Source organism: Leptonychotes weddellii, chromosome 10, assembly GCF_054177405.1.
Source record: "Leptonychotes weddellii isolate Sample4059 chromosome 10, ASM5417740v2, whole genome shotgun sequence".
Taxonomy (NCBI): Eukaryota; Metazoa; Chordata; class Mammalia; order Carnivora; family Phocidae; genus Leptonychotes; species Leptonychotes weddellii.
Genome location: NC_138378.1, coordinates 88,238,009 through 88,264,231, shown reverse-complemented (window position 1 = coordinate 88,264,231; position 26,223 = coordinate 88,238,009). Strand labels below are relative to the sequence as shown.

General features: G+C 43.1%; 1 protein-coding gene and 1 non-coding gene across 5 annotated transcripts in view; both read right to left on the bottom strand.

Moving 5' to 3' along the window:
* The window catches only part of SMYD1 (SET and MYND domain containing 1), a 47,685-nt gene that overhangs the window by 12,943 nt on the left and 8,519 nt on the right, over positions 1–26,223 (bottom strand). For 2 of the 4 annotated variants that reach the window (XM_081796740.1, XM_006741163.3), the window contains exons 2-6: positions 10,744–10,920; positions 6,606–6,819; positions 5,552–5,682; positions 3,468–3,506; positions 1,401–1,590 (exon numbers count right to left, since the gene is read on the bottom strand). In XM_081796740.1, coding sequence (XP_081652866.1) covers positions 1,401–1,590; positions 3,468–3,506; positions 5,552–5,682; positions 6,606–6,819; positions 10,744–10,920 — 751 coding nt within the window. Of the gene's footprint in view, positions 1–1,400; positions 1,591–3,467; positions 3,507–5,551; positions 5,683–6,605; positions 6,820–10,743; positions 10,921–23,684; positions 23,737–26,223 lie in introns of all 4 variants that reach the window. The other 2 variants (XM_081796738.1, XM_031036536.2) reach the window with 2 other exon arrangements.
* Positions 5,226–5,414, bottom strand: LOC115943560 (U2 spliceosomal RNA). The gene has a single exon (XR_004078148.1). It is a non-coding gene; the product is annotated as a U2 spliceosomal RNA (small nuclear RNA).

The following is a 26,223-nucleotide window of genomic DNA, read 5'->3' as shown; positions in this document are numbered from 1 at the left end:
CTCTCTCAAATAAATAAATAAAATATTAAAAAGAGTAAGTTAGTGGCAAAAAAAAAAGAAGTCTAGAATAGCCAGAGGATGAACAAGAGAAATGAATCAAGTAAGGAAATAGTGTTATCTAAACATTAGCACTGATAGCATTGAGTAATGAATTAATCGAGAGTGGCCCCACCACCTGCTTGTAGTCTTTGCTCTAATCAGAGGCAACTTCTGCCCATACGTACAATGCAGAAGTTAAGTACATCAAGAAGCATATCTGTGTATCTGTATCTTAAATGTACTAGTGGACTATGGATTATAGAGAAGGGCTCAGACAGCCTCCCCACAGGAGTCCAGCTCCTGGCTAAAAACCTATGTGTAATTTTTCAGACCTGACCACAGACAATTACAAAGGCTCTACCTGGCATGCCTGTGGGGGAAAGTGCCCTCCCTTCAGAGCCTGTTGGGAGGCCCAGTCAAGGACCCAGGTACCCTCTGCTGCTCATGTTCTTTGCACAGTTTCATTCCTGGCCAGGGGCCTTCATTCCTAGGCCTTACAGGGGAGGAGGAGGGAAACTTGAAGACACTCTTTCTCGCTCCAACTTAGTACCCAGCACTTTTCCACTCCTAGCCCTTCCCCCACACCTTCTACCTTACCATAAAAGTGCTGGAGCCCTTTGTTCTGAGCCCCCCTCAGCAGTGAGAAGACCCCCCCTCATCTGTGCTGATCCACCTGACCCTCCACCTGTGCACCTTTCCATGGGGGAAAATGGAACAGGAGGAGTCCAGTTTTAGCCTTTTGTTTATACCATTGCTGGTCTCTCTCCCAGCTTAGCTGAGCTTCTGACATCCCCCTCCAAAACCCTTCAGATGCTCAACGGTCTCACCATCAACCAGGCAACAGGCTACTCAGGAGTTAAGCATACAAACCAATCTCCACATTGCCCAATGTCCACATTACCCATTCAAGGGGACTAGGAATATCTTGGTGATAACCAGGCCACTAATCCCTTTGCCCATCTGGTCTCAATAAATGAAATTCTCAGCATTATTTAACCAGCAAAAGGGCAAAGAGAGGAACTAAAATTTACTCGCTGCCTACCCTATATGCCACTCCCTTTACAGATATTATTTTGTTCAATCCTCTTAACAACCCCTTCTGGTGGGTGCTATCATTCTTATTTTACAGAGGAGAAAACTGAGCAACTTCCCAATGCAGACTCCTGGCAAGGAGTGGCTCCAGGACGCTAGCTGGGACCTGTTGTCAGTGCTCTGTCCATTACCCCATAGCACCTTTCCAACAGTTACAGGCTGGTTCTCCAGGAACTAGCAACCAGGGTGCGCTGATTAGCGGTGACCTCCAGCCTCACCGGCTCCTGGAGAAGTGGATCGCCAACACCCCAGTAGCAGGGCGCGCGTACCTTTGGGTCATCTTTGACCCCCAGAAACAGGTCATCCTTTAGCTTTTTTTGGCAGTGCTCACATGTGCAGTCAAAGTAGTACTGCTTCTTCAGCTGCTTCTTGCGCTCTTCGCTGACATTAAGGAAGTCGATATAGGACACTGTCAGCTCCTCTCCTTCTGAGATCTTGCCCAGGGCCCGGAGCTCAATCCTGGAGAGGGTAAAGGAAAGAGGAAGTCAAATCCAGGGCCATCAGAGTGGGGTTTCTGCTCTTCAAGGTCTCTAGGAGTTGAGTCTCAAAGACAGCTTCCACTAACACTCTGAGAAAACTCCCATTCCCCCCCACCAAAAAAAGGGGAAATGTGACCTAAAGGACAGTTTTCTGGATAATTCTGTTCTACTCATAGTAACAATCAAATCGGCTCCATTTAGTTAACTGCTCTGAAATCCAATTGAAGAGATTCCAGGTAGAGGGCTGGACCTGGTCACAAGGCCGTACCTAGCTTCCATGCCTGCAATTATCCCTGTACAGTTTGGCTACTGATGGCCTGCAACAAAGGGGATCAACCTCCCCATTTCACAAGGGAAGGCATTGCCACCCAGAGATGGGAAGAACTTCCCCTGAGGTCCCACGGCACTTCGGCAACAGTCAAGATCAGAAATCAAGTGCCATGCATGCTTCACCTCACCATACCACTCTCCCTGGATAGTCCTCAGTCTGCCTCCCGGGTCTGCCATGTGCAGGAAAGGAGATACACCAAAGCCCTTGATTTTAGAGCTCTGCCAGTATTCTAAATAGTTCCATGTGGCCAATTCCTGGGCCAGTGTTGAGTGTGGATCTCTGATGTCTGGTCCTGGTGGGGTAAGTCAGCAGTTCTGCCCCCACCAACCCCTTCTCCAGGCACGGCTCCATTGTGGTATTCAAAGGTGATTCAGTACCAGCTGAGTTAGGATTTCTAGCAGCTTTGCTTCCCATCATGATTCAGGCAATTCTTGCAAGGTTTCAGAATATCTCAAGTTATTTCAATCGTGTTAAGAGAATTTTCAAAACCAAATTGATTTAATGTCACTCAAACACGAAAATACGCATGCCCCATTTTACCTAACTTGGAACTGCGGATCAGGGGATGAATAGTGACCACCACTCCATTCTGCCTCTTCCATCTCTAACGCCCTGCAATTCTAGAGTTCAGCTAATTGAGCCACACATGGACAATTTATTTAAGCATTCCTTGGAGAGATGAGAAATGCAGCCCAGAGCCACAGAGACTTAGAACAAGGAAGGTCCCTAGAGACGCTCTCATCTTGACCTTTGCTTTACAGATGTGGAACCAAACGCCCAGGGGATGATGGGAATCATCTAAAGTCACGTGCAATGCAGGCCAACACAGACTCCAATGCACCAACTACTCCTATCCCTGCCTTCCCAGAGCCCAAACTCCCACACAGAGCTTTGTTCTTAATCCAAAGAGCATTTCAAGTACTTTCAAACTAAACCTGAGAAAAAGACCCATCTGGGGCCATTTATTTGTCATTAAGAGAAGTCAAAGCAAAATCTAACCTAAGCCACTAATTCACAATTGGCCAGAAGCAGTAAACAGAATAGTGTGAATAAATATTTATCAAAAATATCACAGTTACGGGTGCTATTTTCAGAAGCCAGTCTGGGTGGGAAGTTGGGGGTTATAAACAAACACAGTCCTTTAGTAGGTCAATAACATCAGCAGTCCTCATTTTATGATAAGCAGGACTTTGAGAGACAATGTGGGCTTTGCTAAGGTGACGTGGACTAGAAAGAATCATCATGCTTTGGGGTTGGGGGAGTGAGAGAAATAAGGTGTGAAAGATGGGGAAGAAAAGAAGCAAAGGAAAGCAAAGGCACAGCAGGGAGTGGGTGGGTGAGGAACAAAATGATTCATATATATGCATTTAAAATACAGCATTCAGCAAAGATGAGACTCTGGGGATGCAGGAGGACATTACAGCCAGAGAGCAGCCACGGAGTCCCAGGAAGGGATGGCCCCAGCAAACCGGGCAAGTGAGGAAGATGGGTCAGGGGAGCAGGGATGCTTGCAAAGACTGACCCACCTCATCTGGGTATGAAACATGGATTTCACTGCCTCATGACTGAAAGACAAAACAGACACCCGAATGGAAATCATTACCATTGGCCACTCCAGTACAGCTAGCAAGGGGGCACAGCATCCCAGCTGATGCAATCAAAGTTTTGGCCATCACAACCACCTTTATATCCCAGCCCCTTCCAGCTGGGCTCACTTGACAAGATGCAGCCCGGTATAGTGGAAAGTGCACTGGCTTTGGAATGAGAAGTTCTGGGCTCAAAGGTCCTCAGCCTTTCCTGGGCTCAGTGTTCTCAACTGTAACCTGGTAATGGGATTGCCATGAGACAGTGCATTTAAAAGTAGGTGCCAAAAAATGTAATGGGATGCTATTGTTATCTCACTCAGAAGCATCTTGGCCGAATAAGTGTTGCCTCTTTGATGTCTATCTTGGAGGCTGTGTGAACTGTGTGTGGAGATTGGTTAGGTCACACAGGTCGTATATAAAATTTGTTGGGGTTAGAATTGGGTTCTTTCCACTATGGCAGGCAGCCAGGCTGTGACTGCAAAGTCACCTCTTGCACAACAGCCAAGAAGCCAGGTAAAATGTGGCTGCTCAAAATTAGTGGGTGCAAAGAAGCCAGAGCAGACACCAGAAATGATCTGAAGAAAGGGCTCCCAGGTTCCTGTGGCTGTCACATGCAGTGACAAGGGGAGGCCTGGGTCACCACTGCTTGGGGGAGTGGCATCCTGAAAGACCAGCCCCATATGTGGCTAAATTTGATCCTCGGCAACCAGGCTAACCTGGGACAACAGCCCCTCTGAGGAGGATTCCATGAGGTTTAGGAAGGGAACTGCAAATGCTGGGGGAAAATTATCATTTGGATTCCAAATAGACTTTCTCACTTGCTCAAGAGCTTGGTGTCTTACAGGCCCTTCCTTCCAGAAATAGGAAGGAAAAGGGGAATAAGAGTCCCTGCTAGATTGGGGTTTAGGCTTGATTCGTGACTGAGAACCAGAAACCATTGTCTCTGGTTTTCAGGAAGTTTTGGGGGGGAAACCTGCCCATTGTTGATGGCTCAGAGATGACTTGCATCTGTCATGAAAGCTTGTCTCGTCTCTAAGAGCAAAATAAGTAATATTGCTTAGGTCTTGTTCCTCCAAATCCCCCCATCCCTGAGCCATGGACAACAAGGGTCTCTTCCTGTTTGCTGACTTCTCCACTTATGCCCACCCCCAAGACACATTCTTTGTCCTTCTGTCCCCTGATCTGTGCCTTTGGAGTGGTGGGTCAGGGGCACTGGCTTCTAAAGGGCTTCATCACTCAGTGTCCTTTGCTGTCTGGCTTCTGGTTGGAGTTTGGCCAATGGGAGGAGATCAGAAAGTGGGAAGAGAGAGACGTTGGGATATTTAGTCTCCTGGCTCCCTCTCTGCCTCACCATGGATCCAGCAGTGGCTGCTTTCTCTACCAGTACAGCCAAGTTATTGTGTGGGGGGTGAAGAAAGGAACCTCTCCCATGGCTGCAGCTCTCACCAGGTGCAGGAACAGTACACCTGCACCTCTAGGTCTAGAGGCGGTAATGATTTCATACTATTGCTAGACTCTGGACATCTCACCATTCCTTGTTAGTTTCTTAAACTTTACCCTTACTTCTGTAGATTGTCCTGTTATTAAATTCTCTTTGGGTAAACTCTGAGTGTGCCTTCTGATTTCTGCTGGGACCTTGACTAATATATGCTCCTGCCAAGCAGCTTTGCAGCTGATGCTGTTCTGCAATGACCTCTAGATAGATAATCCCAGGCTTCAAGCTTTAAAACAGTAGTCAGAGGTTTACCTAACATATCTAGGCAGACTCCAGAAACATGGAAAGACTCAGAAATTATCCATGTGGAATTCTTTGCTATCTTCATCATTACCTTTCTCCCATCCACAATGATTCTACACTTGATCTTAGCCAAAAGGCCAAGAAGCAATCCACAATGATTCTAGAATGAAATTTCTATTTGCTGCCCAGTCAAAACCCATGCTAGTTCAGGTTCCATAGTTTGGTTTAGGTCAAGTGGAGAAAACACCATCCCCATCACACCATCCCCAGTTAAAGACATACTCACTTGCCATTGTTAAATATGACGGTGCAGTTGGGCCAACAGTCGTGGTTCACCAAGCCCAGGTTGGGGAAGATGCCCACGCCCACTGCCTGCAGGCCTCTCTGGTCACTGAGCGTGAAGCCATTGCAGCTAATCTACCCAGAAGAAAAGATGAAAGAGTTAACACACATAGATCAGGGACAGAATACCATCCTGGCTGCTGAAAGTTCAAGAAAATGGAAGACTCAGTCTTATCCTGGAGATGCTTAGAGAGTCTCCTATTCTCCAGGTCACTCCAAAGGACCCTCAAGATAAGCACCCTGGGAGAGTACCATACTTGCTAAAATGAAAGCCACCTTGGAAGTTTAGGGTAGCTGTATTCTACAAAGGCCGAAGACAGAATTGTTGGTTCTGAGAAGTCTCCCCCTTTTCCTGTATCTGGGTCTCACATGAGTCTTCCCCAGTCTCTATCTTGGTTCCTCTCTCTGCCCTGCTCTGCCTTACTCAGTGTGTCTGTGTGTGTAGGGGTGGGGGTGTTACGTGGCCTGAGCCTGCTGATCCACTAGGCTCCTATCCCCACCTCTTGGACTCTTATGGCTACAAGAGGTCTGACTTTGCTACGCCGAGGCAGCACTCTCCCTGATGTCCACAGCCCATGGCTCCAGGCTCTCCATTATCCTGCCCACCAGATCTGGGAAAAGGAATGGTCTTACTTCCAAAGTGACTGGTGGGCAACAAGGGAAGGTGATTGGGTCTTTGCTTTCGATATGGACAGGAGAACAAGTAGAAAGTGTAGATAAACAAGAAAGTAAATTTCTATCCAAATCTACCATTTGGAGATAACAAATAGTTTGTGTGTGGGATGCCAGCTTCCAAGAGGGAGGGAATGACTTCCTAGTAAGCACGGCCAGAAAAACAGAAAGGCGATGAAAGTTCTTTACTTTAGGCCTCTGTTCCCTCTAGTCCTTCTCTCAGCCTCCCCTCCCACTCCCCCTGGCAGCCTCTGAACACGTCTTGGCTGACAAATCCCAGCTGCCCCCTGCACTCCCCCACCCTGCCACATCATGAGGAACCATACCACGCCGAAGATGTGCGAGATGTACTGCATGCTGAACTGCTGGCTCTGGGGCGGCCAGTACTGCAAGAAAGTGTCCATGTCCACCCGCAGCTCCTTTTGCTCCTCCTCCCCAAAGTGCTCCACATGGTTCTGCAGGTCATCCACAGCGACCAGGCAGCCCTCTGTGAGCCCGGTGCCCTCTCTCTCCACCCGCCACATGATGCGGGCAGCCAGCCTGTGGACAGGGGCAGGGTTAGGGATGCCCTGGCGCATTCATTCATTCAACAGACACTTACTGAGTACCTACTGCATGCCAGGCTGTGTTGAACTATACAGACGGAATTTCTTTTATCATGGAGCTTTTTATAGTAGGGGAGACCTAAGTTAAAAATTTAAGCTAGTGTTAAGTGCTATGCAGAGAATAAAATAGGGTAACATGATAGAGAGTGGCTGGGGGAGGGGAAGCTAAGGTGATCAGGGGAGGTGACACGGAAGAGGAGCACTTGAGCTGAAAATGGAATGAACAGAAGGAGCGGGCTCTGTGCAGATGGGAAAGGAGCAGTGAGTACAAAGACCCTGAAGAAGGAATGAGCTTGGCACAATGGAGAAACAGCAAGAAGGCCAAGGTGGCTGGAGTAGAGGGAGTTGAGGAGAAGAGAGCAAATAAAGGCGGAGAGGTGGGCAGGAACCAGGTCACATGGGGTCTGTGAGACCATGAAAGGGGTTTAGGGACACTGAAGTGTGGCAGCCTAGGTCTCTCCTGATAGTATGGCTAACTGATATGGTCACTGGAGAAGGAGTCTAACAACCTGGGTTCAAGTCCATTTCCAGTTACTATGTGACTCTGGGTAATTCATTTGAACCTCCCTGAACTTAGCCCCAAGAGAGATAATACACATCCCCTGATGTGGTATTTGGAAGACAAAGTAATGGATGTCCACATGTGTGTGAACTTATAGTCTTAGTGATTAGAGAAAGAGGTGGGAAAGATAATCTAGGTGGGGAAATAGTATGAGCAAAGGCTTGGAGGCAGCCAGAGCCTGGGCATATGCAGGAAGCAGGGAGGGGCTGGCCTGGCTGGGGTACAGGGCTCTGGAGGAGGAGTGGAGGCAAGGTGGGACAGGAGGGAGCCCTGGAGAGCACAGGGCATTGAGTGTGAGATAGGGGTGCACTTCACCTTGAGGACAATGAGGGTCCCCTTGTTAATTGTTAGGCAGCCCAGGCCCACAAGATGAAGCCTATGATTGAGGTACATTTTGGGAACTCTCAGCTACTCATTGAATGCATACTGGCCAGGCACCTGTAAGGGGCTTGTGGCCTAAGGCAAATCCAGTCCTTGAGGGACCCCCTTGGCAAAGAACAGGCCCATTTCTCCTCTTGTTTGGGTCACAGAGTCATTTCTGCAAAGATGCCCTGCTGGGGATCCCAGGTGCTTGGGAACCAAGTTATCCCCACATGGAGCTCAGGATAGCACTGGAGAAAATAAGGCTTGGGTAAGGTGTCTGTTACCTCTAAATATTAGGGAAATGGTCACAAAACTTAGAGGGTAAAGACAAATGGGAAACAGATTTCAACTTAGTATCAGAAGAAACTACGAAGTGGGACTATGCAGATAAAGCTAGTGAGCTCCCCATCATGGAAGGTAACATTTACTCTGGGCTTTAAAGACTAAGTAGGATAGTGAAGAGCTATATGCACTCCCATGTTTACTGCAGCATGATTCATAAGAGCCAAGATATGGAAACAACCTAAGTGTCCATCAATGGATGAAAGGATAAAAAAGATGCAGTAAACATACATAATGGCATATTATTCAGCCATGAGAACGAAGAAAATCCTGCCACTTAAGACAGCATGGATGGACCTTGAGGGCATTATGCTAAGTGAAACAAACCAGACACAGACAAAAACTGCATGGTATCTGCTATATATGGTATCTTAGAAAGAGAGAAAGAGAGATAGAGAGAAAGAAAGAAAGAAAAGAAAGAAAGAAAGAAAGAAAGAAAGAAAGAAAGAAAGAAAGAAAGAAAGAAAGAAAGAAAGAAAGAAAGAAAAGAAAGAAAGAAAGAAAGTCAAACTCAGAGAAACAGAGAAAAGTGGCTGCCAGGGTCTGGGGAGTGGAAGAAACAGGGAGAGGCTAGTAAAAGCACCAACTTTCAGCTATAAGATGAATAAGGTCTGAGGATCTAATATAAAACATGGTGACTATAGTTGATAACACTGTATTGTACCATTGAAATCTGCTGAGAGAATAGAACATAAAGGTTTTCCCTTAAAAATAAAAAGGATGAATATGTCATGTGATAGACATGTTAATTAACTAGATGGGGGGGCATCCTTTCACAATGTACACATACATCAAGTCACCATGATGTACAGTTTAAATATCTTAAACAATCTTTTATGTCGATTTTACCTCAACAAAGCTGAATTTTTTTAAAAATTAAAATAAGGGCGCCTGGGTGGCTCAGTTGGTTAAGCGACTGCCTTCGGCTCAGGTCATGATCCTGGAGTCCCGGGATCGAGTCCCGCATCGGGCTCCCTGCTCAGCAGGGAGTCTGCTTCTCCCTCTGACCCTCCCCCCTCTCATGTGCTCTCTCTCTCTCATTCTCTCTCTCAAATAAATAAATAAAATCTTTAAAAAAAATTAAAATAAAATTACAAAAGAACATTTTTTAAAAATATTTATTTATTTGACAGAGAAAGACAGAGAGAGCACAAGCAGGGGGAGCAGCAGGCAGAAGGAGAGGGAGAAGCAGGCTCCCCAGTGAGCAGGGAGCCCGACGCGGGACTTGATCCCAGAACCCTGGAATCATGATCTGAGCCGAAGGCAGATGCTTAAACAACTGAGCCACCCAGGCGCCCCAAAAAGAACATTTTTTTTAAAGAAGCAGGAGTTCAACAGATGGAACTAAGGGGGATGGGGAGGCTGACTGAGCCATTTCATTTTGTAGTTTCTTAAAAATTTCTAGGATATGATGATTCCATTCTGTACTTTAACTTCACACCCTACACACCCAGTGAAATGCTCCCAACTTGACCTTCCGCATCTCCTCTGCTCTCCACTCTCACTTCCCAAGCACTGACCCACAGCCCTACCTGGCGGTGTCGGCCCTGAGATTTCTGGCCACAGCTGCCCAGGGTCGCCACTAACTGTTGCAAATGCCTTTTGCGTGTAATGAGTGCAGAGGGCAGTGTGCACAAGCCCAGGGACCAGTGGGCCATGGTGCTTGAAAAGCTCTGCATTTTTTCTTGGTTTGCTTCTCTCTTTCTTTTCCCTTTGCTCATTTGTTTTGTTTCTTAAATTCCACATATGAATGAAATCATATGGTATTTGTCTTTCTCTGACTTATTTCACTTAGGATAATACTCTCTGGCTCTATCCATGTTGTTGCAAACGACAAGATTTCATTCTTTTCTATGGGTGTGTAATATTCTATTGTATATGCGCATGCATACATATATATATATATATATCACATCTTCCTTGTCCATTCTTCAGTTGGGGGACACCTGGGCTGCTTCCATAATTTGATGATTGCAGATATGCTCCTATATAACTATAGAGAACACACTGATGGCTACCAGAGGGGAGGGAGGGTAATGGGGAAAATGTGTGATAGGAATTGAGGAGGGCACCTGTTGTGATGAGCACTGGCTGATGGATGGAAGTGTTGAATCACTATATTGTACACTTGAAACTAATATTACACTCTATGCTAACTAGCTATAATTTAAATAAAAACTTTTTTTAAAACAGCTCTTCATTTTTTAAAGGTAGCTGCTGCTATTGAGCTCTAGCTCATTTTGCCAAATCTTCAGATTTTTTTTCAATAGAATCCTAATTTTTTTAATGTGGAATTTCCCAGTTTTTTAAACACTGGCAGATCAATTTTTTTTTTTTTTTTAATTAAACACTAGGGATTGAGAACAGGTCTGCAGCCAGCTCCAGCCAGTCGCCGTGGACTGGAATGGCTGCTGCAGACACCCAGTTCTAGATGGGCTCCCAGACACAGAAGTGCCCCCTCCAGTCTCCTTGAGGCTCTATCCTGACTTGCGCTCAGCCTGACCTCCTTGGGCCTGGGAATGCTCATCACTAAGGCCTTTCTCCACCTGACATTTGGGAATCCTAAGTACCACCCCAGGGCCCAGCTCTGACCTGATGTTCTCATTGGGCACCTTTCCATATCTCTTGATGGCTGAACACTCATTCTTGTGGTTCAGCCAAGCATCCTTCTGGCAGGTGCGGTCACAGTAGTGGGCAAACTTGCACTGTCCACAGCGATGGAGCTTCTCCTGCCTCTTGAAGCAGGTATGGCACACAAAGTTAACCAGGCTGGAAATGGAGGGAGAAACAAGTGATTGGGGTGGCACAGCAAAAAAGGACTGCACTAGACATTGGGCCCCAACATGGGAGACACTATTAGACCCTGCTTATAAGCCTTTCAATTTAACTCAGCAAGTGTAGATTTATGACCCATACGCAGTAGGCACTGGGAATACACAAGCCACCAGAGGCAAGTGAACCTGCATGAGGAGGCTTGATAGTGGACCCATGGGGTGTTCCTGGAACACACTGGAACAGGCACCTGAGGAGCCCAGGAAGTCTTCCAGGCCAAGGGACTGGGTGAAAATTCCTCATGGTCCCCTCGCCAAAAGCCACAGGTCCCTGGAACCATGGCATGGGAGGGAGCGCTCTGTGTGACATGACCTTCTCATTCTTGAAACGCAATGACCCTTTCCCCAAAGAATAAAACTCATAACTATCTACAATATGAGGGAACATGAAACATTATATATTTTACACAAAATGAGGTCCGCGTGTTGTGATATATGTCACAGTTCTGTGTGTTTTGCAAGAGTAACAATTACAAGGTCACTGATGTCAGCGAGGTCATCCACTGCATTCTCCTGGCTCAGAGAGCGAGTGGCAGTGACACAGAAGATTGTGCCTGCCCACTCAGTGGGAGAGGGAGAGAGGTGTAGGAAGATGACGTTCCCTACCCCGTGCTTCCAGCCCCCAGTGTTCCCAAGAGAGAGCTGCGTGTCTCCCAGGTGAGAGCCGTCTTTCAGGCAGAAAAGGGCATAGGTTAACATGAAGGAAACGTACTTCAAGACATAACCAAAAACCCAGAGTGAGTGAAATCTGGTATGATGCGCAATATCTCAATATCTCTGCAATGTGTGAAAAAGAAATCCTGGCCACTGAAGCAGAGAAATGATGAAAAGAAGCTCAGCAGGGAAAAATGGGAAATGTAAACTTGGGCTGGAGTTTACAGTCTAAAGAGGGATCACGAAAGTATAGGAAAACAGGGGCTTTTAGAATCACAGAATTCTAGAATCTGAAAAAAGAACTTTCAATAGAACATACAAGTACAGAAATCCCTGTGTCCATCCCTAACCATGCCCTTTTGAAATTCCCATAGTGAAAAAGAGCGCACTGCATCCAAGAACAGTTAGCCCATTGTTGGCCAATCCTAATTGCAGCAGATTTCCTCCTTGTGATAGGCTCGAATTTGCCTTCCCAAGAAACATACTCGGTCATCTAATTTGGCTCTCTGGATCCTTGTCCTGCAGAACAGGCCTGGGCAGGTCAGTGCTTCAAGAATTTGAAGGCCGCTGCTGTGACTCCCCTTCATTTCCCCTCTCAAAGTTAAACACTCCCAGTCCCTTCAACAGTCCCATTCTGGTCTCGGTGTGCCCACAGTGGGTCCCTGCAGCCAAAGGAAGGTGGGTGCAGCAGGGCAATCAAGCAAGATCCAGTGGCCAATGCCAGGGCATCAGGCTCAAGGATCAGCCCAAAGGCCAGACCCTGTGGTCCCAGGATGGTATTAAGGAATAGAGAGACATGGGGCACCCGGGTGGCTCAGTCATTAGGCGTCTGCCTTCGGCTCAGTTCATGATCCCAGGGTCTTGGGATAGAGCCCCAGGTCGGGTTCCCTGCTCCATGGGGAGCCTGCTTCTCCCTCTCCCACTCCCCTTGCTTGTGTTCCCTCTCTCGCTGTCTCTCTGTCAAATAAATGAATAAAATCTTAAAAAAAAAAAGAAAGAAAGAAATGCAAAGACAGAGAGCCAAGCTGAAGGCACTGCATGGGCTATTGCTCTCAGCTAGGTCCTGGGCTTCCTGGAGTCCAGTTTTCAGTCTCTGGGTGCCCAACTCAACACACTGCTGTGTCCCCATTTGCTGTGAGGTGCATTGCTAATAATTTGTTATTAATCATGAAATACTCACAGGCATGGAAGGTTAGTGGTTATTTACAAGTTTAGAGCAGGTTCAAGGTTATCCCCATAATAATGTCTTCCTCATTCCCCTGCAATCCCTTAAGCTTTCCCAATGAGAGAGGAAGGGTAGAATTACACTAGCAGCCCATCATAGCTATGCCACAGGGGGTTTCCCCTGCTTGAGAAGGTCATTTGCTATGAGCACTCCAGCAGAACACAACACACAGGCAGGGACCCTGACCATTTAGGGGCATCAACAAACCCCTAGAGATGGGAAGCTATGAATTTCTCACATCTGCCTCAAGTCAAGATGGCATTCTCTGGCAGGAATGTGAAGTTCATCAGCAGAGACTGAACTGCTGAAGAAGCCAAGTAATTTGGATCCCAATGAGGCTCCAAATTCTGTCTCCTGGCTACTCAAGGGTGGATGCTGGGTCACAGTGCTTTACAATTATGGTGCCCAGAACAGAGTATAGCATCCAGATGTGGTGCTATTCACATTTTCTGGATCTGGACATTGTGATTCCATTAACTTTTTCAGCAAAAAATTCACAGTTATTTAAGATCAAATAACAAATCTAGTCACGAGAAGTTTTCTTAAAGGTGCTGCAGCCAAGTAGAGCTTCCCCCGATGTGTCCATATGATGCTGCATTTTTTAAAATAGCTTTGAGGTATGACTGACATACATAACCAAAATCTTTAATCTGATAGACTCTGACATATGCACATACCTGTGAAACCATCACCATGACCGAGACAGTGAACCTATCCACCACTCCCCAAAATTTCTTCATGACGTTTAATTTTTTTAACCTGAAGTGGGGGCCTTCCCCTTTATCCCTAGCTGATAGTATTCCAAATGGTCCAGATCATTTTGAACTTTCATTCTGCCATCATTTCTATCGGTATGCTGAGCCCTAAGTCATCTACAAGTCTGAGAGCAAGTCTTAGGTTGGGAAGGGTAAGGAGGAGCAGATGCCCATCTCTGGGGTATCAGGATCCAGACCAGGAATACAAATCCAAGGCAGGAAAGAAAGGGAAATAGCCTGGAGAGGGGAGAGTTAGAAGTAAGCATGATCATGCTGGATGGAGCTCCATGCCTATCTGCTCTAGGCGTGCCCATCAGGGAACAAACCCCCACTGCTCTACCATTTTACACCCAAACTGATATTTTTAGAATATTCAAGCATAATATCCTCATATTTTTATTCATACAGATATATTCACATTCATAGACACATTTCATGTGGAAACTGAAATTTGCACCTACCAAATATTATGCTTTGCAGTTCTCACACTATTTCTCTGTTTCACATTTTATTTATTTATTTATTTTTAAAGATTTATTTATTTATTTATTCATGAGAGACAGAGAGAGAGAGGGAGAAGCAGAGGGAGAAGCAGGCTCCCAAGGAGCAGGGAGCCCGATGCGGGACTCGATCCCAGGACTCTGGGATCATGACCTGAGCCGAAGGCAGACGCTTAACCGTCTGAGCCACCCAGGCGCCCCCTGTTTCACATTTTAAAAAGAACCACAAACTCCAGGTGGTCACCTAGAATAACAGAAGTTCCTGCTGCTTCATCTTTGTGGGCTCTACTTATTTCTAATATATTCAAACTTCAGGAAGATGTAGTCGCACAGGGGCTGGAGACGTGAACCATGGCCTGTGCAAGCTCAAGCAACTGAGAACCTTAGAACTTGCTCTTGCAACAAACCTGTGGTGGAGGGCATGGGTGTTAGGGGTCGACCAGATGACTGAGAATCCTCCAGATTAACTGCCAGGAAGAATACAATATTTATTGAGGGATATGTGATTTTAAAATGTGCTAATTTGAAGTTTATGCAACAGCAATTGTTTTGAACTGAGACCAACGTAGATTTTTTTTTTTTTCCAAGGAAGAGTATTTTATCCTTGACATTGTTTAGAATTGCTGGTGCATGGTGATAATAAAAACACAAATCTTTTAGTCAGGTTTTTAAAAGTCAGTCTTGTTATTGTTTTTAAATTCTGTGCAGACAACACCTCCTTACTGTCTGCCCTGGAGATGGACCTCTGGCATTGCCCTCTCCTTGGTCCACACTGCTTACGAAGCTCAAATTTTCTTAGCCTGGCTCAAAGGCAGACAATGCATCTGTCCTGGAGTCTGCCTCCAGGATCCCAAGAACTGACTTAATATACTTCTAATGGGGCCTGATTATAATCTATCTGCCATAAACAATAGCAATAATATGTACACAAGAAATTCTAGTGGAAAGCCCCTCATGTCTTCGAAGTCACTAACAACCACTGTGACCAGGAGAAGGCTGGAGACAGAGCCCCTGTTCTGCAGTGTAAAGACTTCACCCCAAACTGGGTAATGGAGAGACCTCTGCAATCACTATATATATAGTTATCAGTCCTTTAATCAACTCAGCTATCAGTTCAACAACATTTCACCATCATATTGTCTCACGAGAGTCTTTACAAACACTTTGCTATAATGAATTTTTAATTACTTCTCATAAAAAGAACATGTGATTAATTTGGCATGATTTTTTTTCTTATAGTGAACTCATAGTTGGTTCCAAATGTTAGCCACCAAACTATCCAAACTATTTTCTACAGGCTCACACACTCGTTTTATAATCCATCCTACAATTTTGCTAGGGCCTAGAGTCAAGTTTTAAATCCTGGTGAAAAACATTGTGAGTTATCTCCTAATTTATATCTCCTTGAGATGAAGCTGAGCTTTCTTTCTATCACATCTCCTGCCAATAAGGCTTAGCCATGAGGCTGGAACCGGGAAGGAGGAGGGGGACGTGTGTGAAGCAGAGCTGAGCTTCTGGAACTTGGGTGTGCATACACATCACCAGAGATCTTGTTAAAATTCAGGTTCCAATTCAGTAGGTCTGGAGTGGGGCCCGAGATTCTGCATTTCTAACAAGTTCCTAGATGATGCTGAGCTGTAACTTTGAGTAACAAGAATAGAGATGAGAAAAAACCTGCTCCTTCTGGTGGGGTATGCACGAAAGTATCAGGCAGGCAGGAAGGGGAAGTTTAATTTATTAATTTACTAATTTATTTTTTATTTATTTTGGGGGGGGCAGCAAAGCAAGGTTTATTGAGTGATAGCAAAGTGATAGTACAAAGCTCCCAAGGAGGGAGGGGACCTGAAGGGGTTGCCCTGGAAGGGAGAGTTTAATTAAAAAAAAAAAAAAAAAAAAAGCCTGTCCCTCTGGTCTCCATCTCCCTGATTGGTGACAGAATGGGTATTATGGAAGGTCAGACCTGGAGTCAGTCAGAGCTGGGTTCAACTCCTGATTCCAGTAGCTATCAGCTGTGTGACCTCAAGCAAGTACCCTAAACTCTCTGAGCCTTTGTTTCCCTATGTGAAAATGGGAATAACAACACCTAGATCTTGAAATCTTTTAGACAGATGAATATTACTTGTTAATGAAACATGCTTACTATTTTAAGAAATTCAAGCAAGAAGAAAATTACAAAGAAGTTCCAAAATCCCACCACTCTGAGTGATTTTAAAGATTAAATGAAATGTAAAGTTGCCAGCTCAAAGATGAGTGCTCAGGAGCTGTCAGCCTGGTCCACCTGCCCATCTGTCATGTGAAGAGGTCAGGCCAGGTGATCTCAGAGCTCCTGCTCTCCTCCAGCATCCACTAAGACCTCCCCGCTAGAGGAGAATCCCTGCTGGAGGGGCAGGGAATTCTCTGACAAAAATACCTCCCCTCCTACTTACTTCCCCCAGTGAGAGAGAGTATCCAGAAGACAGGAAGTCCTAAAACCACTTTTTGGGTTCCAAGAGAAAGATGCTTCTTCCAGCCAGGCTTAGCCAGGCGACCTTTGGAAAGTCCCATTTTTCCTCCGAGGATATTAACTCCCATTTTCACAACACTACAATTTTCAAAGGGATGCTGTAAGCAATTCTCCTTTGTTAAACCTTCACAACAACAATACAGAATAGTGATCCCTGTCCTCACAGGGGTATTATTCTTATAGGGGTTCTTGCTGCCTGCCACTGTGCCCAGCACAGAGGACAAAGGAAGCTGTCAAAGCCCACCTTCGGGCTCTGCCTGCAGCCCTGAGCATGCTTTGCCCTGGCCAGCAGGTCCCCACTCACTCCTTGCTCTGCAGTCCTGTCCTGGGTAATGTCATCTGTCAGAGTCAAGAGGCTGGACGGGCAGCTGCTGCTCAGCTCCTTGTATGGAAACAACCAGTTACTGGACAGATAAAAGCAAAGAGAAGGTGCCTGCAACGTGGACAAGCCCTCCAAAAACACAGCCAGAAAGGACTGAACCAACAACTCTGGCTTTCTGGACTGCTAAAAAAAACTCTCGACCTGCCAGGGGCTCTTCCCTCAAAAGTGGAGGGGAAGGGAACAGGTCTTAAAGAACACCCCATCCCTCAAGTACCCAGACGATTTTACAATATTTTCAATTCCTTCTCTCCTTCCTTCCTTGTTCCTTCCACTCTACCTTCCTTTTGCAAGAATTTATTGGGCATCTACTATGGACTGTGCATTGAACTTGGTAATAGAGGACCTTAAAGATTAACAAGACACAAACCTTGCCTTCGAGCAGGCCCCAGGCTGAGCTGAGGCATAAACACATATAAGCAAGGTAAGGCATGCCATTCAGGAATGCAGGTAACTTGCTGCATGGTTCAAGGGAGGGAGACCGAACTGACACTGAGGTGGGGGAGGCGAGGAATCTGGGAAGTCAGTCATCTACGAGGGGAGGAGGCACTGTTCTGACCCTCTAAACATGGGCTGAGTTTGTACTCAGACAATGTGAAGTTCTTCCATGGAGAGGCACTGGCTTGAGTCAAGGCGTCCATGTGGGGGGCGCAGCCATGAATAGGAGACAGGAGTAGCTATCTGACAAGATCATAGGATACACCACACTGGGAAATAATGCTGGAACAATGACCAGACACGGGGGGACCTGGAATGTTACTCTCAGTAGTATGTCCTTGCTCTCCAGGCAAAGGGGAGCCACTGAAGACTTTTGCAGAGAGGAGACACACGCCCAGGGTTGGGAGACTCATTTTCCTTTTCCCCATGGCATCTACTTAATGTTGTTTTTAAATGGCCTATGTCAACCCATAAGGGCACTGCTGGATTCATGTTTGTACTATACATACCTGAGCATAAGAAGTTAGGTGATACTGCTTCCTTAGGTCAGATCTAGGTATTGCCTATTTATTTTTAACATCTCTTCTATATTAAAGTGGCAATTCTCAAGATTTTCTCTGCCACAACTCACACGACGAAGTTCACACACCCCACTCAGACCTATCTGCATTTCCCACACTGGGGCTGTGATGGAAACACATTTCCCATGCTCAAAACACATCTTCAGATGCACATGACTGAAGATGACATCATTGTGGGGATAACCTGGCATTTGATTTAATTTATATGGAAAAAGCAATTATTCTCAAACTTCTGCATTTAAGGATTATTTCATAAAATTTAGCAATACAGCCCGTAACAGGTCATGTGACATTTCACTGTGTCTTACCTCTGCAACTAAAAGTGCCAAACTAAAGACATATTTCTAAGGGTGCCTGCCTGGCTCAGTCGGTAGAGCATGTGACTCTTTATTTATTTATTTATTTATTTATTTATTTATTTATTTGAGACAGAGAGAATGAGAGAGAGAGCATATGAGAGGGGGGAGGGTCAGAGGGAGAAGCAGACTCCCTGCCGAGCAGGGAGCCCGATGCGGGACTCGATCCCGGGACTCCAGGATCATGACCTGAGCCGAAGGCAGTCGCTCAACCAACTGAGCCACCCAGGCGCCCGAGCATGTGACTCTTGATCTCAGGGTTGTGAGTGTAGAGCTTACTTAAATATAAAACAAAATAAAGACATATTTCTAAATCTGCTATGGTTATCCTCAACATCGAGTGTAAATGTTTAACGACTGTAAGTTGAATAACAAACAGTGATTCATTCATTTTCTGAACATCAAGTGTAAATGTTTAACACTGTTAAGTTGAATAACAAACAGTGATTCATTCATTTTCTGAACTAACTGTTCAGGAATTTCCCTAATCCCTTTATTAAATGATTTCCATTTATAGCACCAGTTGCCCTCACCACCCACCCACTCACCAGCTGTTACCAGATTCAAGGCCAAAGTGTGTTGGAATGTATGCCACGCTAATCCTGGTGTTCCCACAGGCCCATATAGAATTATAGCGGCTAAAAGCCCAGCTTTCTCCAGTGGATCTGACGCTCATAACTTCTCCAATTTTCAAAAAAGCCTGGCTGGCATTAATTTCTTTTAAAGTACTCTACTTTTTCTTATGTTCTTACATTTGGTTTTTCCTACACACATATGCATGATCTCCTGCGCACTTTCAACTCTTTCAGCAGAGTCAGTGAGGATCCAGTCCAGTTTCTATTTATAGAAATTTTTTGTAAAAATCCACTATCCTTGATCCTTCTTAACATCTTCTGTGATGAGTTGGATTAATATGAAAATTCATCTTATTGGTTGTGATCGGCTGAATGATAGCCCCCCAAAAATGTCACTGTCCTAATCCCTAGGGCCTGTGAATATTTTATACTACGTGGCCGAAGGGACTTTGCAGATGTAATTACGATTAAGGACCTTGAGAAGGGGAGATAATCCTGAAGCGTCCTGGTGGGTCTAATGTAATTACAAGGGTCCTTTTAAGAAGGAGGCAGGGGGTTAGAAGGGGAAAGGATGCAATGCTGCTGGCTTTCAAGATAGAGCCCAGGAATACAGGCAGCCTGTAGAAACTGGAAAAGTCTAGGAAACATAACCCTTCAGACCCATTTTAGATCTCTGACCTTCAAAAGTGTAAGGTAATAAATTTGTGTTGTTTAAGCCACTAAAATTTGTGGCAATTTGTTACAGCAATGGTAGGAAGCAAATACATTGGTTTGTTATTACAAGCACTTTTCTTTCTGGGTAATCACATGTATATTCCTGTTTTTTTACCTATTAGTTTCTGGATCTAACCCTTCTCAGGTCCCAGAACCAGATTCTGATTGTTTTGAAATTGATGGATGGGTACCGTTTCTTTTATTATAACTAAATATTATTAACAGGACTGACAAGAAAAGAAGAAATTAAGTAGGCAATGCTGGACCCACCTGGGGTGGGGGGGGCAGTGAAAAGTGATGGCTAGGCAAGATCCCAGGAATCTCAGTCCTGCCCTATGACTTGTCTGCATATGACCTGGGGACGGCCTGTCATCTCACTAAGCCTGTTTCCCGATCTGTAAGAGAGGATTTAATATATTCAATGGGTCTCAACCTTCTTCTGGGTTGAAAGTGATTTTGAAAGTGATGAAAGCTATAGACTTTCTCTCTGGAAGTAAAAAACATGGATGCACATCCACATAAACTTTGATCCTCCAAATACAGGTCTCTCCCTAGCTAAGGATCCATGAACCCAAAAGCTAGATGCACTCTAAATTCACGATGTCTAGGATTGTTAAAAAAAGGAACCATCAAATAGTATTTTTGGCTCCTAGAACTGCTCATGAGCACCACTTCCATGTCATTTCTTGTGTTTAATGCTAAAATAAAATAATAATCAGAATAAGCTCCATTTCTATATTAGCCCAGCACCCCTCTGGTGCTGCACTGGAGTCCTTCACATGTACTGAAGAAATCATACAACCCATAGAATCTCACGCTAGAAGGGATCTTCAGGGTCAAACGACCCAATTCCCCTCTATTGCCCCACTCCCCATGGACATCATCTCTGCCAGGTTGTTATCAGGAACTACACAACCTTGGAAATAGCCTTTCCATCTCCAGACAGCACTGGCAGCCCTGGTATCCCATTAGGCAATAGAGGCTCAGTGTCAAGGGCCTAAAAGCTTATAGGTAACCCAGGAAAAGGTTTGGGACTCCTAACACCTTTGAAGAGTCCCAAAATTTTCTTAAAACAAAAAAAAATGTAAAATGGAAATCAATAACAATTACAATAGCTAAGTTATAAAAATTCATTCAGAAATGGTAAGCAAACACTACATTTTATATATTGTAAGGTGGTACCTCTAAAGGTAAAGGTTTCCAAGGCCTACTTAGTTCTTAGATGGCTTGAGCTCTAACTAGACTACCCCCTCCACACTTCATTTTGAACAGAAATATGACTCTGTAACTTCTGCTCAAGGTGCTCAGTTCTCACCCTTCTGTCAATTAAAAAAAAAAAAAAGTTCAGACATTATTTGTAGATGGCTATTAGGGGAAGCAGCTCTCCAATATTACTGTAAAACATGCTTCAAATTCCTACCCTGGTCAAATCTGATTCCATGTCAGATTGGCCCTGAATTTATTTGGTTGTGGGTTTTGTTTGAAGATAACGATGATGATGGTGATGGTGGTGATACAATTTTATTCATAGTCTGATAAATTATGCCCCATGGACCTTGGTCTGTAGGGTTAACTGACTGATTTTACGGTTTGGAAAGGATAGAGATTCTACTCAGAGTAGTGGAAGAGTCCCTCCAAGATGAAGCAGCAAAAAAGATAAGGATCTAATCTTGCTGAAGGCCTCAGTCACTCTTAAGGCTAAAACCATTTATCTTCTCATTCCCCTTGACATAAAATGAACTAAAGAAGCTATAAAAAGGAAAGTGAAAGAATGCAATGACAATAAGTAACTGAAATAAAAAGAAACTAAAAAGAAAAAAAAAGAAACTTAAGCTTGGATATCATCTTAAAAGATATATGTAAGATAGAAAAATGAATAGTTTTTAAAATAAAAAACATGAAAAATTAAAGTCCAAAGTAACTGAGGACAAGGGGTGCCTGGGTGGCTCAGTCAGTTAAGCATCTAACTCTTGATTTTAACTCAGGTCTTGATCTCATGGTTGTGAGTTCAGGCCTCACACTGGGCTCCACACTGGGCATGGAGCCTACTTAATAAATAAATACATGATTGATTAATTAAAATAAAAGTAACTGAGAATTACAAAAGATGTAAAATCAAAAAAGCTAATAAACCAAAATAATGCAGAAGGATTCAAACAATTTAGAAGTTCTGAACATTAAGGAGTAATAAACAAATGAGCTACACATATAGTTTTCAAATGAGGGCATCAATAGAAAACAGACAAATCATAAAAAAAGGAAGGTGATGACCAATAAATATATTTTTTAAAAACCTTTCACCTCCCTAATAATACAAAGATTGAAAACAAAATAATACTAAAATAAGTTTTTATAGATGAAGTTGGAAAATATAAAAGTCAAAGTTAGCTCTCTGTGTTGGCCAGTGCTGGGATAAGGAGGCAAATGCTATATTGCTTATGGAGAAAACTGGTATAATCCTCTTTGGTGGGGTGATTTGGAAATCTATATTAAGGGCTTTAAAACTGACTTTTGAATCCAAAATGTACACTTCTAGGAGTTTACCTTAAATAATCAGAGATGTATGGAAAGATCTATTAGGAAAAGTAGGAAACAACCTTGATATCCAAAATACGGCACTTGCTAAACTGATATGTAACAGTCAACAAAAGGAATACTATATAGTCATTAAAAATGCTTTAGGAAGATAATAATGGTTTGAAAAGTTGCTCATAACATATTTTAAGGTAAAGAAGTTACACAATAACCCACTTTTGTGAAAGGAAGAAATGTGTACATTAATTACATTGAATCTGAGATACTGTCAATTATTAAATATATCATTTTTTTTCCATTAAGAAACAAACAAATGCTCCCCATTAAACCATGAGCCACAGATTGTAGGATACATCATGATTTCATGATGTATCCTAGGATTAATAAAATACTATACTGTGTCATATTCCTTTAATTGTAAAATAAACTACCCCCCATATTTTAACACAGTATGTTAATTTTAGGGAAGCATTTTACCATCAAGGTGTACATTTAATGTTGTGTTTCTCCCACCACCACCACCCCACCTAAAATCATTGGGATCAAGAAAATATTTCATATGGATCATATTTGCATAAAACAATTATAAGGAGCCAATTATATTTCAAGTAAAACAAAACAAAACAAACAATCATAAGGATATATGCCAGAATATTAACAGTAGTTTTCTCTGAATGTTAAGATTGCAGAGAATTTTTATTTTCTTACTTTGGTTTTTCTATAATTTCTACGTTTTCTAAAATAAGCTAAAAAATCTGAACAAGACAACATCATGAATTCCCAGATTAGTCCAATCTCATGTAGAAATAAGCAGGATCCTTCAAGCTAAGATATCATAGGCTCCTATTCTCTGTCCTCCCAAAAACTGGGCACACTAAGAGTAGAGAGCACGAGGGGTCGAGAGCAACTTTTAACAGTTCATCTACCACCCTTGGGGGTTCGTCCACTTTAAAAGACCATGTCCATTAAAGACAGCTTCTTGGTAAATTGACTTTACCCACCTACTTCACCTTCATCCCTTTCCAGCACCCAACCAAACACCTAAAAGGGATGGCAAATAGCTGTTCTTTGAAATGCCAGTTTTGATTGATTAGTAAGGGCTGCTTGGAGCACCCTGATAGAAAAAATCCTTATGCTAAGTTGGAGTTCAGGAAGGAGTTGCCCAATTGATTAACTATACCTAGCAGGGATCGTGGTAGCCCAAGTGTTACATATTTGCCAGCCCTAAAAAGATTGTCTCTACTTTATTCTTGTTCCTTTATCGTTAAGGAGACCACCTGTTTTTCCAACCAGCAAAATACAAGAGATCCTAACCTGACTAAGGACTATATTATAAGGGCCTGGATTGTTGCTGTTAATGCTAAACTAAGTCTATCCTAACAAAGACAATGCAAACTTGCAAGTCAGTCTTACACACTACGGCATTATATTTTAAAGCTGAATATCACATGCATTATGATCGGGTATTTCCACTCCTGGATACACACCTGATGTATCTGTTTACCAAGAAATAAAATGAAAAATGTCCATTGCAACCACCTGCAGAAGATTGGAAAAATAAACTGTGGTACAAACTGACACTTTAGTTACACAAAACCATATGGATGAATAATAAAACTAACAATTGAGTCAAAGAAGCAAGTAGCATAAAGTCATATGTAATATTATACCATTGTTTCAAAGATCAAAAATAAAACACAAAAACTAAATTATATATTGTTTAGGAATATGTACACTTGTGATAAAATTATTACTCAAAAGGTATGGGAATAATAACATAAAATTCAAGATACTAGTTACCTTTGTGACGAGCCAGGGACTGGATAGGGAAAGATAGAGAAGATGCAATATAATGGCATGCTCTAGTTAAGCAGGATGATGATTTCATGGGTGTTCAGTTATTGTTATGTTTCCTGGGTATTCATTTATTGTTACACTTCATAACATTCATATATACAATATATGCCATGTATTGTTGGAAAGAATTTTCATTTAATATAGCACTCAACTAAAAATAAAATCTTTCCTCGTGTTTGTGTTTGGAGGGTAGGGCAGAAAGCCTGGCTTGCAATAACATGGATTAGAATGTGCCTCTTTTATGAGTGACTCAGTCCTACCTCCCCACTCGGGTTTCTTATCTACAGTGGCTGAGTCTCCACCAGGAGGTTAAAATGGGAGGACACAATGGGCAAAGGTTTCCTTTGCTGCCTCTCCAGGCTATCCCAGGTACACCCAAAGAGCAGCCCCCTCATCCTCGAAGTGACAAATTTGGGGAAAAAAATCACTTTTTAAAAGTATCTCTTTTAGATTTTTTTCAATCATTTTAAAGATCATTTACCCCAATCATCCCAATTTTTATTATTGTAATAATAATATAACATTTTGTTAGCATGCTATCTGAAATGTACACTAAAGTTGTTTTGTAGTTATTACTTCAAATGAATGATGTTTAATTTATGGTAAGAAAAACATGTGAACATCCTAAATGTTCAGTCATAAAGAAGTGGTAGGAGAGCACACAGCCATTAAATACTATGCTTATGAAGAGAACTTAGTAACAAAGAAGTAGCTAAATTATTAAATGTAAAACATCATTTCTATAATAAGACCCCAGCTGTGTAGTATAAATGAAACCTCTGTTTTAAAATAAGCTGGAAGGAAATACACAACAATGTTTAGGGTTAGTATCTTTGTGTGAAGATATATTTTTTCTTCCTTAGTTTTACTTTTATAATGGAAAGGAAAACCCACTCAACTCCAAACAGTCTTAAAAGGGATACTAATTGGCTATATTGGCTTTTAGGGAATTGGAGGCACCAATGGAGGTATTCTATATAAGGCAATGTGGCCATTCAGTGGTAGCACCAAGATCAGGGTTCAGAGTTTCTGTTTTCTAGCTTTTTAGTCTTAATTCCAAATCCAAGTGACTCCTCAACTACACTCACCTCCAGCCATGCCGCTATACACAAATAAATTAATCAAGTAAGACAAGCTTCCACTGAAGTGGTATTACTGTCACCTCAGGCACCTTATATTCCTCAGGTGACAGTCAGCCATATACTCCATTCACTGCCTTCTCCCTGAAGGGCCTGGTAGACAGGAAGAAAGGAAAGCTAAATACTAATCAAATTATCTCTGAAAAGCAGGGCCCATTCTCAGGATGGTGAGTACAGTGAGCCAACCACAAAGCCTAGATTATCAGAGGCCATCTTGATTCAGACCACATCAATGTCAGGCAGGTCACCCCAACTTTGGGCTCGGAGAATAGTGTTATAATTTAATCACTTGGCTGGGTTTTTTTTTTTTTTAAATAAAGATTTAATACTAATTTAAAAGTTTGGTAGTCAAGTATAGACATGGTTGTGGGGAAATGGGGATGTAAATTTAATGCAGCCACTTTGGAGAGCCTATTAAAATAGAAATAGCACACTTTATGGCACAATTCCTCTTCTAGCCATATATCCTGGAGAATAATCACACGTGTGTACAAGTGGGCATGGTCAAGGATTTTAATTGCAGAAATGTTTGTTTTCATGAAAAACTGGAAACCACCGAATGTCTCTCAATAGGGAAGTGGATAAATAAGTTTTCATGTATTTATAGGGTAGAATATCTACAGCAGTCAAAATTGGCAATCCACCTAGCATATGGATCAACATGGATAGATCTACACATGGGTAAAAGAAACGAATCTTTGAGGATTTAAAAGAATTATTTATAAATTTACAGTTCCCATAAGAATACATATCAAAAACATGTTGTTTAGTGAAGAGAGCAAGTTCTAGAATGACATCCAAAGTATAATACCACTTCTGTTAAAAAAAAAAACCTACAGCTATACATTTCTGATAAATGCAGATACATGTATGTAATCGTACAAGAACATTCTAGAAGGAAACACATTAAAATCACAACAGGTATTACCTCTGAGGAAAGACAGAGAAGATTGGGATTGGGGATGGGAGAGGTAAAAAGGGCTTTCAGCTTCATTGGTGATATTCTAATTTTTCAAATGTAAATGGATTC